We start from the raw sequence: 13,205 nt of genomic DNA, 5'->3' as shown, positions 1-13,205 counted from the left end.
AATTATTTAATGTGCTAGCAGAGAGAATGGTGGTCCTTAACACAAATAATTGTGATATTGGCAGAACTTCTGTGTTGCTTGTAAAAGATCATAATTTTTAATCACTTTGTTTGTTATTATTCCTAATGAATAATTTAGCTGTTGAATTGTGGTTATGCTTGCAATTTGGTTAATACATTTCTATCTCTGTTGTCATAACTGTTTTAGCAGAAAATAACATTTTTTTTAAATTTTATGTAAGATATTAACCTTTATGTATTTATTTAAGGTTTTGTTTTTACGGTTACCCATCCTGGGTAATGTTTTTGAACTTCTGATCTTTTTGTTCTTTGTTGTGTAGCTCTGGACTCCATATTAATAATAAAAATTAAAAATAATAATTAAAAGTCCATTCTACATATAGGCTCCAGAATTTTCTTCAATTCTGATGTAAAGCCTATCTTTCTGCTTTTCGGCTCCAGAATTTTCTTCAATTCTGGCATAAAGCCTGTCTTTCTATTTGCATAAGAAGGCTCTGGAACTGTGCTGTATTGCATCAGCTATGCGTGACGTTGTCTACTGTTCTGTCCTGCTCACTGTCTATAGTAAGATTGACAGGCAGATAACCCTTCTTCAAAGCACCACACTGTGTAAGTTGTTAACTTGTTTAATGGGTATTTAAAGATGAAAGGGTAAAACTGAAATACAAACAAATAAAGAGGTATAAGTGGCTGGACTGGTGAAACGATATACATACAGTACACATGCATATACATTACACAGATGTAATAAATCTGCTACCAAACAGAAACAAACCTCTCTATCTAATGCAAAAGCTGAGTATATTAAGCAAATAAAACTGTATACACTCACCAACAATGCTGCATAGGGCCTGTTTAGCATGGAGAAAGCTGAAAGCACATGAGATGAACTGCACAGGCTGGAAACACCTACTTCCTGTGACCTGGAGTTATGACATCAGAGGTCAATAACTAACTTTATTAAACAAATAACTAACACCAGGAAATATCTACAAGTGTCCAGTAGATGGAGCTGAAGGACTGCTCATACCTGTAATCAAATGAAAAGACATATACCTGTCCTAACAGTACACTCCCCGCCTGGTGTCTGTAAGATCACCACAATTATTCTAGTCCAATCAGGGAGCAGGGTCTTCAGACTGAAGAAGAAGGATGAGCTCTGTCACTGGTCTGAAGAATAATGTAGAACTCCCATCTCTGGCAATCTTTATTTCCACTTTGCGAACTTTGCCATCTTTATCAGGGAAAGTCTTTGTTACACGACCCATAGGCCATTCATTCCTCTTGGTATGTTGATCTTTTAGAAGGACAAGATCTCCTGTGTTGATGTTAGGTCTATCTGATTGCCATTTCCTTCTTACCTGCAGGGTAGATAGATACTGTTTGCGCCACCGGTCCCAGAAGACCTTGGCTAGGCTTTGAACCTGTCTCCATTGTCTTTTATAGAGATCTTTACCATCAAAGTTCCCAGAAGGTACAGGATAAGATGCAAACTTCTGAGTCAACAGTGTAGCTGGAGTAAGTATTTGTGGGTCCTCAGGATCTGATGAGACTGGGGTCAGAGGCCTTGAGTTCACTATTGCAGTCACTTCTGCCATTAGAGTAATGAGAACCTCATGAGAGAGTTTTGAAGGTAACTGTAGAAGCATGGAGTCTAATATTCTTCTTGCAACTCCTATCATTCTTTCCCACACACCTCCCATGTGGGAGGCATGAGGAGGATTAAAGATCCAACACACCTCTTGTTTGGAAAGGAAACTTTCTATCTCTTCATAGTTAAGGTTGGAATAGATTCCAAGTTCACGGCATGCTCCAACGAAGTTGGTACCACGATCAGATCTGATAGTTTTGACTTGACCACGTATAGCAAAAAACCTTCTGAAAGAATTTATAAAGCTTGAAGTGTCCATGGATTCTATCACTTCAATATGAATGGCTCTGATATTAAGACAAGTAAAAAGAACTGCCTATCTTTTGCTGTCGGCAGAGCCTCCTCGTGTACGTCTTGAGCAGACTGTCCATGGCCCAAATACATCAAGGCCAATGTGAGTGAATGGTGGATCTGTTCTCAGTAGTGATGGGCGAATTTGCGCCGTTTCGCTTCGCCGAAAAATTCGCGAAATTCGCGAAACGGCGAAAAATTCGCGAAACGGCGCCGGCGTCTCGTTTTTGACGCCGGCGCCCGTTTTTGGCGCCCGTTTTGAATTTTTTTACGCGAATTTTCGTGGGCGATTCGCGAATTTATTCGCTGGCGGCGAAACGTGCAAATTCTCCGCGAATTCGCGCCTGGCGAATAAATTCACGTGGCAAATCTGCCATTTTTTGTGTTTCGCAAGTATTTCTGAGCTTCTTGCATATGACACATTTAAAGATGAGACTACTCACACATCTCTTTCCTCCTGTTATCCAGTATCCTGCTGAGCGGACGGCTCCTTCTGTAATGTGGCGCCCTTGGTGTTGCGACTGGATGTGATAGTGACGAACAATGAGGGTAGCAATGTAGTGATGACCAGGCACAATAATTGGATTCCTTTCTTCTGGTCCTAGGTCTGCATTTCTCAAGCGACCACCTACTCTCAGTAGTCCATTTTCATCTATCTAGTCCTGCTCTGAGAGGACTATCATTTGGCATGCCTTCCTTTTCTAAAATGCTCTGTATTTCTTTTGCAAAAGTCTCTTTTTGAACATTCTGTATGATGACTGTTCTAGCTTTCTTAAAGTCATTGCACCAAGTTTAGTTCTTTGCAAAGGTGCCAGCCCTTACAATGATCAAGTTGGCTGTCTCTTTTTTGTTTGAACAGATGCGCTACATGAATGAGGTGTGCTAATGCTCTCGTCAAAGTATTCCAGCTAGAGAACCTGCAAAAACGTTCAGACCCTAGTTCTTTACCTTTGGATGTTGTACTCAAGGTTGTAACTTGTGGACGAATCTCTGTATCTTGAGCCGGATCCACTAATGTAAAGGTTTCAGTCTCTAGTTTCAAGTGGTGAGAATGACTCAAGAAGGGTGGACCTGTGAACCACATAGTATCTTTCAGGTGTGCTGCTGATACAGATCTTGTGGCCAGATCAGCTGGATTGCTCTCTGTTGACACATAGTGCCATTGTTCAGGGAGAGAGGATCTTCTTATTCGCTGAACTCTGTTGCTAACAAAGACATAAAATCTTCTTTTCTCATTGCAAATGTAGCCTAAAACTATTCTGCTGTCTGTGAAGTAGCTGACAGAGTCTATATTGGTGTCAATTTCTTTTGTTATGAATGCAGCTATATCCACTGCGAGGACTGCTGCACAGAGTTCGAGTCGTGGGACTGTAAGTTCTGGACATGGGGCTAACTTAGCTTTTCCTAGCACAAAACCTATGTGGACCTGACTTTCAGAATCTATCACCTTTAAGTAGGCCACTGCTGCAATTGCTTGCGTGGAAGCATCTGAAAACACACAAAGTTCTTTGTATTTAGCATTAGAACAAGAAACAGATACATAGGGTCTAGTTACCTGTATGTGCTTCAAATGGTGAAGGGACTCTTTCCAATCTTCCCATGACAGTCTCTTACCTTCAGGCAGGGGTGCATCCCAATCTTGAGTCTCAGAGGTGAGATCACGAAGAAGAACTTTCCCTTGAATGGTTACTGGTGCAGCTATCTCTGCGTGGCCATTTTGGATTACCTTTCCCATAAATGCAAAGAAATGCTGTCTCATCTCAGGTTTTACTTTAAGAGACCTCTGTAGGGACCTGAAACGTTGCAAGACTTGTTCTTTGTTATTTGGTAGCTGCTTTCTTTTTGGTTTGAAGGGTAGAGGAGCTACCCAGCTACTGTCTTCTGCTCTGTAGAAACCCTCCTTCATCGTTTTCATAAAGGCAAGATCTTCCAGAGAAGGAGCAACCGTCTCATCTTCTGTAGTTCTCTGAAAGATACTGTGGCTTACATGATCCTCAAACTCTTTGCAAGAGGATTTGTATGTAGACACTGAGGATTGCATAGTTACACATATATTCATGTCATAGTTTTCCCTCACATTATAGAAGTATGGACAAGGTGGAAAGAGGGATCTGCAGCTCTCTTCTGAGGTTCTGGTGTAAAGACAGTGTACTAAGTCTGGTATATGGACTCCTTTCAGGCATACATTGCCCACTATGACCCATCCTGTGTCTAATCTGTGTGCATAGGGAGCGTTATGTGGTCCGTTGATCTGTTGCCTCACTTTATGGACCCTAATTATGTCTCTTCCTAACAGCATAAGGATAGATGCTGATGGATCAAGTTTGGGTATCTCACTAGCAAGTGACTTTAGATGTTTGTGATGAAGAGCCACTTCTGGGGTTGGGATCTCCGTCCTGTCATTTGGTATCTCATTACATTCAATGAGTGTGGGTAATGGGATTGTGGCTTTGCCATCAAGAGACTGTAGTTCAAACCCTTGCGCTCTTCTTCCTGAAGTGTTAATCACCCCTGCACAGGTTCTGAGAGAATATGGAAACTGCTGGCCTTTTGAACCGAAGATTTCAAAGAACTCTGACCTGACCAGGGACCTATTACTTTGGTCATCTAGAATAGCATAAAGTTTGATTGCCCTGTCCTTTTGTCCGGTAGGATAGACACTGACTAAGCAGATTTTAGAGCATGATCTGTCTCAAAGATCTCCTCCACACACTTCAGTACATGTTGCAGTTACTGTAGCCTCTGCACTGTTGTCCTTTCCCTCCCCGCCATGATCACTCCTTTCTAGAGGCCTGACTGACCATGGTGCAGGACCAGGATGAAGAGCAGACACATGTCTGTCACTGTTGCACTCTGTGCAGCTAACTGATTTGTCACAGTCTTTCGCAAGGTGTGCATTTGAGGCACAGCAACGGTAACAAATATTGTTTTGTTTTAAGAAAGTCTTTCTCTCATCAAGGGGCTTACCTCTGAAGCCTCTGCATTTGTACAGAGGATGAGGTTTGTGATGAATCGGACATCCTTTAGTTAAGTCCATGGTCTGGGCATCAGTGAAAGCAGAAGAGTTTCCTGTAGCTTGAGATACTTCAGTCTTGTGCACCCTGATGGAACTTCTCTGAGGGGTGTTCTTGTAGCGGTATTTCTCTGGCTTGTTGTCACCAAAGGTCTGGAACGTCTGAGCAAACCCTGGGTCATTGTACATCTTTGCCTGTTGAGAGATAAATTGCACGAAATAAGAGAATGGTGGGAATAGTACATTATGTATTTCCTTGTACTTGGTCCCATGTGATGCCCATTTCCTTTTTAGAGAATCTGGCAGCTTTTTTACAAGGTCTTCTATTCCTCTAGCGGAATCAAGATTATCTAGTCCTAGAAAGCAACCTTCATTTTTTGCTGCCAACAGTTCTATTACCAGATCACTGAATTCTCTAAGTTTCTTGCTGCAATCTCTTTCAAAGATATTCCTAAAGTTGTCAATCCTGTCCCACAGGGATTTTTCAATCTTCTCTGGAGCTCCATAATCTTCGTTCAACCTTTGCCATGACATCTGTAGTCCTTTACAAGAATCATTGACATATACTGCCCGAATGCCTTTCACTTGTCTGCTGGACTCTGGACCTAGCCACTTCACTAGGAGATCTGTTTCTTCTTTGTATGAAAGGTGTAGATCCTCTATAGCATTTTTGAATGACGCCTTCCAAGCCCTGTAGTTTTCTGACTTCTCATCAAACTGAACAAGGCCTGATGTTATCATTTCTCTGCGTGCCATAAATCTCACTAAGTCTGACATCTGCCGATTGCCAGTAAGTTGGTCTGAATCAGGCTTAATAGGAAGCGCTGGCTTCACATCTGGTGTGTACTGGTATGCTCCCTCTGGAGAATGACTGCCTCTATCAGGAACCACTGGTTGTGCAACAGGAGGATAGCTGTATTTATTAGTAACAGGTAAAGTCCTCTGAATGTCATTATAGTCTCTGGCTGCAGGAGTTTTCACATCAACAGGATACAATTGTTTGAAATCCTTTTGTTCTTGTAACAGAGCACCATCTGGTGGTGAGGTAGAGGTAACTACGGGCACATTGTAGTCACATTGTAAAGGAATGTTCTGGAGAGGTATACTATGATTTTGCCCAAATGATGGGATAACATCACTGTCTCTGTATTCACTAAGTTTTTCTAGGCTTGGCATTGATGGACTGTACTCCTGTGAATGTTTCAGCACATATTCTTTAGTACGTTGCATAGCAGTTTCTGGTTTTACATCAGGCTGCATAGTGAATTTCTGACTTGCTTGTTCTGTAGTGTCAAGAACTGCATCTAATGTATCTGCCTTGGCATTCGCAATTGCCACCGTCTTACGTAAATTAAGAATCTCTATTGAAGCTTCTAAGCGTGTCATTTGAAGCTTTGCCTCCACTTCTAACCTTGCCTTGTCTGCCTCCATCATAGCCTCTAAGCGTGTCTTCTCTAATTTTAGCTCTGTTTCCTTCCCAGTAAATGTGAGTTGAGCTAGTGCAGCGGCAGCTTCTGCACGGAAAAGCGCAGCGTCAGACACCTGGGAGCGGTTTGAGAGTCTGGATGAATGTGACACCCTAGATCTGGTCTTGATTGATCGTTCGGACATCTTGCCGTCTAATCTTGATATGAGTTAGCACGTGGTACTATGTTAACTGAAGCTGTACTGTATCTCTGTGGTATTTGCTAATCCACTCTGCGTGTGGGCCTCTTGATACCAGCTGTTGTTTTACTGTGCTGTATTGCATCAGCTATGCGTGACGTTGTCTACTGTTCTGTCCTGCTCACTGTCTGAAGTAAGATTGACAGGCAGATAACCCTTCTTCAAAGCACCACACTGTGTAAGTTGTTAACTTGTTTAATGGGTATTTAAAGATGAAAGGGTAAAACTGAAATACATACAAATAAAGAGGTATAAATGGCTGGACTGGTGAAACGATATACATACAGTACACATGCATATACATTACACAGATGCAATAAATCTGCTACCAAACAGAAACAAACCTCTCTATCTAATGCAAAAGCTGAGTATATTAAGCAAATAAAACTTTATACTCTCACCAACAATGCTGCATAGGGCCTGTTTAGCATGGAGAAAGCTGAAAGCACATGAGATGAACTGCACAGGCTGGAAACACCTACTTCCTGTGACCTGGAGTTATGACATCAGAGGTCAATAACTAACTTTATTAAACAAATAACTAACACCAGGAAATATCTACAAGTGTCCAGTAGATGGAGCTGAAGGACTGCTCATACCTGTAATCAAATGAAAAGACATATACCTGTCCTAACAGTACAGGAACCATATCCAGTGTAAAGTCTTTCTTTCTATTTGCCCGAGTCGCATGGGTTTGCAGGAGTCTCATGTGAAGGCTCTGGAACCATATCCAGCGTAAAACCTGTCTTTCTATTTGCATGAGTCGGCTCTGGAACTGTATATCCAGCGTAAAGCCTGTCTTTCTGTTTGTATGAGTGACATGAGTTTGCATGAGAAGGCTCTGGAACTATATCCAGCATAAAGCTTATATTTGTCTTTGCTTGTTGCTTACCCAATAAAATTAGAGGGGACACCTTTTAGATTTGTGGGAAAATTGCTTGCTGTTTTATTGTATCAGAGCAGGTTCTGGGAGACCGCTCTCAAAATAAAAACCTAGTTGTAACTTAACTGATTAGAAGTTGTTAAGATTTTTTGAATGGGTAACTGTAAAACTAAAACTGCAGAATCATCAGATAAGAAAGAGAATACAGAAAAGCAATGGAAAGTAGTAATGTGAAACCAAATTCTAGAATCATGTGATGTATTCTCCAAAACAATTTATGAGCATCAGATGCATTTTTCAGCATCTGAGTCTTTAAAAAGTCCACCCCTATATGCTCCCAATACAGACAGGATTATATCCACCTAATGCTCAGGATAATGATCCTCCTTTAGTAACACCCATACATCCAAACTGATCACATTCCTTCTAACACGATGAAAAGGCAAACACAATCAAAAACAGGTAATTTACATGGACGTCCTGCCTGGATTCTAGCCCCATGCTACATGTAAAAGTACCTACTGTTACTGGAACTGTGAAAAATAGGATGCATGTTCCCCTATTGAACTTTCTGCATTAAATGCCTTTGCCAGATCCGGAGAAATTTTTATAATCAAATAGAAGAGAGAGTGGATATTTATGATCCAGCATGTAAAGATTTTTGGCAGCTCATGTCAAGTGCTATAACAAAGAAATTTAAAGAATATGTATGAAATGTTGAATGGATAAGGAAGGAGTTGATATGTGGATGATACTTTAGGAGAATATTTTGATAATGTAAGAGATGAGCGAAATTATTGCAAGTTAAATTGTAAATGTTTTCCCTGTTAAAGAAAGAATAATGATGTACATGACTATTTAACAAAGTTTTGTGAGAATTGTGGTCGTTATGCTGATTTTGATGCACATGATAGTGAATAGATCACTTATTATAAATGCATTTGTAGATGGGTTACATGAGAAAGTTAAGTCAGAATTGAAGTTACATTACCTTGATTGGAAAGATAAAAAAGTAAATCAGCTTGTTGAGTTAGCACAGCATTACTTACAGGTTTTGCAAGATAAAAAGAAAGGAAAGAAAGATGAAGAAAAGTTTGGTTTTGCAAGATAAAAAAGAAAAATGGTTGCCAAATTATTGTTAAATACAATAATGAAAACTAATGATAAAAGAGCAGGTACCATTCAGTACAAGCCTCTACTGTATGGGTAACACCTCAAGCCTCTACTGTGTGACTTTACAGTTCATTACATGCCATGCTATTAAAATGTGAAATTGCAGTAGAATAATACAGAATGTTGGAATTGATTGTAAATGTTATGAATGTTGGGTCTGATGGTCCTTTATAGGACCAAAGTGAGGAATAGAAGGGTTAATGAGAATTTGGAGAAACTCTTCATGTCTTTAAAATGGAATTTGTGTAGATTCCCATGTAGGTCTTGAAATTGTACTTGGGGCCAGCAGTCCTTTTTATATTGCTGGCCCACACGTGTGTAATAAATCTTCTCTGAGTTTTCTTAGTGTGAAAGAGTCGTGGTTTCTTTAAGAGACTAACTTTTACACATCCAATCTGTATGCATTTGTATTACATTTTGCTTTTTTGTTTCTTGTTTCTCTTATTTTTATGTTTAATTTGGCTTTCTCATTATATCGACTGCAGAATGCTCACAAATAAAAAAAATATATAAGTTAACAAAAAAAGAAAAAAGGTCTACATAGCTCTGTCCAGTGACACAAACTTGCATAACTACTTTCCGGAGGCCTAAAAAGGAGAAGGAATAGGGGTTTAAATATGAAATTTAAAATGTTTTTACTTGCAATCACCCGCATTCCCCTTTCCCCATTATTAAATGTGTAGCATAGCCTCACAACTATATTTCATTTACTTTTTACAATTAACAAGTTATGTATTCTATAACCAAAAAGTATTTATATTGATTCTGGAAATTATAGATTTTTCTTGTTAAATGCCTTTAGTCGTCAAATGAATTAAAATATTAAATTTGTTTGCTAGTTTATGCTGCCATCAAAAAGAGCCATGATCAAAAAACTAATGCTAAATAGTTCTCAAAACAACTTTGCTACATTTTCCAATTTTAAAAAGGTATTTAAAAAAGCACAGATTTTACTGAATTACTGAAACAGTTTATAAGTCATAAGATCAAGTGCCAAGCAGTATAAACCCAATACTAAGGATTTAAATAACTTGATCCTTCGTTTCGTTGCTGCTACGAAGAAAACTCTTCTTCTTTATTGGCTCGCAGAAGCTTCCCCCTCCATGACAGATGTTTTATCACAGATAAATCAATTGTTTTGGCAAGAAGTGTTATGGACAAAAATAAATAACCCTCATTTAAAGTGCAGATTTTTAGATAACTGGTCTCTTTTCTTCCAACAAATTGAGCCTAGTCATGAAATTGAAATATTAGGGATATTACAAATCTCATAGTTCTACATATAAAGTTTAAATCTGTAAAACCACTGAGTGAGGTTTTGGTTTATTTTGGTTTTTATTATTTCTTTCCCTTTTATTTTCTATGCTTTGTTATCATTTTTTCTTTGCATTCTTTGACTTTAAGTATATGTACTTATTTGTTCAATTCCTTGATATGTCATGCAGCAATGCATATTCTTCTTCTATGCTTATCTTGACATACTTAATATGTAAATCATAATCTGTTGTGTTTATGAAACCCCAATAAAATATTGAAGAATAAAAAAAAAAATCAAGTGCCGTAGTGTCAAGAGGCTCCATAAATGCAAAGCAACAAGACTACAGTACTTAAAAATAGAATTTTATGTAAACTGGTAAAAAAAAGAGAGACTGCGGTCCCTTTAAAGTGGACCTGTCACCCAGACACAAAAAGCTGTATAATAAAAGTTCTTTTCAAATTAAACATGAAATCCAATTTCTATTTTTTTTTTTTAATAAAGCTCATTTAAAAATCTCAGCTGTCAATCAAATATTGTCTGCCCCTTCTCTATGCCTTAGGCATAGAGGTGGGGCAGATAATTGCTAGGTGTTAGAAATTGCTAACACCCTCAGCTCACAGGCAACAGTATAGCCAAGTGGCAGATCATTTCACTAATGTGCCCAAATATTACTGCTATGGGATTCCTGATCGCACTGTGCTGGGGGTCCTCATTATTATTAATTTAATAAAGGAGGCTGAGGGCCGGTGTAAATTTGAAAAAGGACTGCAAATGGCCCCCGGGCCACACGTTGGACATGCCTGATATATAGGTTTCCATCTATTTTGTAATGTATGTCTGTTTTGACGTACATGCAATTTTTCTGCAGCTTTCTCTTCTCAGGTTGCAGTCATTTCTCAACAAGCATGTATATATGTAAGGGTTAAACCACCCTTGAGCCTTTTCTAGCAGTTAAGCATCAAAGGGGCAGCTCATCAATCATTAGTAAGCAGGATGGCCAGCGGCAGGCTGCTGAACTCTGAAGGGATTCAAAGACAAAGGAAATTAAAAAAGTTAATCTACTCATCATCCTCTCATGAGCACTTTTATTAACTGATATTGATGGAAAGAGTTGAAAAACTTTGTATCTCAAACCTCCTGCAATGAACCTCAAGTTGAAATGTAAAAGACAAAGGAAATTAAAAAGGTTAATAAACTCATCATCCTCTCATGAGCACTTTTATTAACTGATTTTGATGGAAATAGTTGAAAAGCTTTGTATCTCAAACCTCCTGCAATGACCCTCAAGTTGAAATTTAAAAAATTACGAATAGTTCTCCTGAACAATACAACTGGGAGGCTCTGTTACAGTACTCCAGCAACGCCTTACAACCACCCAGCTACTGTTTAAGGCAGAATGCATAATAAAGCCAAGAGGCTGCAGGAGGGCAAGGAAACAGAATTTTAGATCACAAATCCAATAAAACCTCCACTCCAGTCTGTTTCACAGGATACTGCCACTATTCCTTTATAAACTAAAAGTCATGTCAGTATCAAATACGTTGAATGCCTTGCAAAATAAGAGCCTATGGAGAGATTGATAAGGCCCTGAGAAAATGATGTCTCCTGCATCTTAAAATGCTGATTTAAAGACAAATTAACATGTAGTTAAAAGAAAACCTATTTTAAACTATATTAACAGATAATCATTAACCATTTTACATCACTGCTTTCAAATAAAGCAAATAATGCAGAGACCTCAAAATGTCAGAAAAAAAGGTTCAAATCTTGCTCCCTACAATCACCACAATTTAAGGCAAGACTCTGTAAAATATAGATATCCCAGTACCCTGGCCAGTGTTAATAGGAAACCACAGATTTACTATAAATGTAATGCCCACTCTATATGTGCCTGGCATCAGAGAAATGGAAAATGGAGAAAGCATTGTAAATGATAGACACATGAGAAAGGGACAACCTACAAAATGTTGTGCACAGGGATGTTAGAATAAATTATTTAACTAAAGACAAGGGTGTACCATATTCAAAATTTTAGGACAAATCCATTAAGAGATTTGGCTGAATAATATGTACATGCAAATGAGTAAAGTTCCCCAAAAAGTCAGGCATTAAAAAAAAATAAAAAAAATTGCCTTATGTTGGTCAGTATTGAATCCAAACTGAATCTTGGCTTTGTTGTGCCTCTCATCGATATGAGCTAGCTTTGGAAACAGCATTCCACATTGGTGATTTCATCTATTGGTTGATGCATAATGTGAAATTAAAAATAAGCAACAAAATGACCCCATAAAAACAAATGAGACCTTCACATTTTAATCAAGGTGTTGATAAAACTAGGGTTCTACTGTAGTTTAATGTCCCATGGTTTCCTGAAATTGACACCATGTTGTCGTGGTTCGCTTAAGGCAGGCATGTCCAAAGTGCAGCCCGTTTTCAAACTTACACCGGCCCTCAGCCTACGTCATGAAATTAATAATAATGAGGCCCCCCAGCACAGTGCGATCAGGAATCCCATAGCAGTAATATTTGGGCACATTAGTGAAATGATCTGCCACTTGGTCTATACTGCTGGTCTATAGAGATGTGCTGTTTTCGCATACTTCTTTAGTATGCCAGTACAGTAAACTAAAGAAGTATTGCGTCACTATGTTCCAGTACGTGTCTATTGCTAACACATTCAGCACACAGACAGCAGTATAGACCAAGTGGCAGATCAGATCATTTCACTAATGTGCCCAAATATTACTGCTACGATTACTTGATTCCTGTAATTTAATGTTAATGTCAGGCTGAATTGTCAGCCCCCACACATTTTCACCTCACCAAATCTGGCCCTCGTTGCAAAAAGTTTGGGCACCCCCCTGGTTTAAGGTAAGCTCCATTTTTCTCTTTCCCAGTTTTAAAGGTTTCCTGAAGTTTATGCAGTTTTGATGCAGTCCCCTGGAAAACATAAAATCGGGGTTCTACGGTATTTGAAGTTAGAAGTCGAGTCTAAAAGCAACAAAATTATATATATATATATATATATATATATATATATATATATATATATATATATATATATATATATATATATATATATATATACACACACCTAAAAAAATAATACAAAACCTCCAAACCAAACCTTTAGCAGTGACTGTATTATGCTGGTTTTTAGTTTAAAAAGGCAGTATACCCCTAAAATGCCTTTGCTAAAATAAGCACAATAATAATTTTTTTTAAAATTTAATACCTTCACATTTCCCCTA

The 13,205-nt window shown here is 38.6% G+C and overlaps 2 protein-coding genes across 2 annotated transcripts; both read right to left on the bottom strand.

The window, feature by feature from the left end:
- Positions 1-1,989: 1,989 nt before the first annotated feature.
- On the bottom strand, positions 1,990-3,796 carry LOC121399968. Its single transcript, XM_041582010.1, has 2 exons — positions 2,531-3,796; positions 1,990-2,087 (listed from the first exon to the last, which is right to left on the bottom strand). The coding sequence occupies exon 1, from the start codon at positions 3,719-3,721 to the stop codon at positions 2,741-2,743; it is 981 nt and encodes a 326-aa protein (XP_041437944.1). The 5' UTR covers positions 3,722-3,796; the 3' UTR covers positions 1,990-2,087; positions 2,531-2,740.
- Positions 3,797-3,819: 23 nt separating this feature from the next.
- LOC121399967 lies at positions 3,820-7,270 on the bottom strand. The gene is made up of 2 exons (XM_041582009.1): positions 7,042-7,270; positions 3,820-6,866 (listed from the first exon to the last, which is right to left on the bottom strand). Exon 2 carries the CDS (start codon positions 6,584-6,586, stop codon positions 4,655-4,657), a length of 1,932 nt encoding a protein of 643 aa, XP_041437943.1. The 5' UTR covers positions 6,587-6,866; positions 7,042-7,270; the 3' UTR covers positions 3,820-4,654.
- Positions 7,271-13,205: the final 5,935 nt, after the last annotated feature.

The sequence above is a fragment of the Xenopus laevis genome, chromosome 2L (genome assembly GCF_017654675.1).
Source record: "Xenopus laevis strain J_2021 chromosome 2L, Xenopus_laevis_v10.1, whole genome shotgun sequence".
NCBI lineage: Eukaryota > Metazoa > Chordata > Amphibia > Anura > Pipidae > Xenopus > Xenopus laevis.
The sequence above is the reverse complement of the archived record's forward strand: the minus strand, read 5'-3'. Positions and strand labels throughout refer to the sequence as shown.

Coding starts and splice junctions, on each gene's coding strand:
- LOC121399967 (XM_041582009.1), bottom strand. CDS start 6,586: ATGTCCGAACGATCAATCAAGACCAGATCTAGGGTGTCACATTCATCC.
- LOC121399968 (XM_041582010.1), bottom strand. CDS start 3,721: ATGAGACAGCATTTCTTTGCATTTATGGGAAAGGTAATCCAAAATGGC.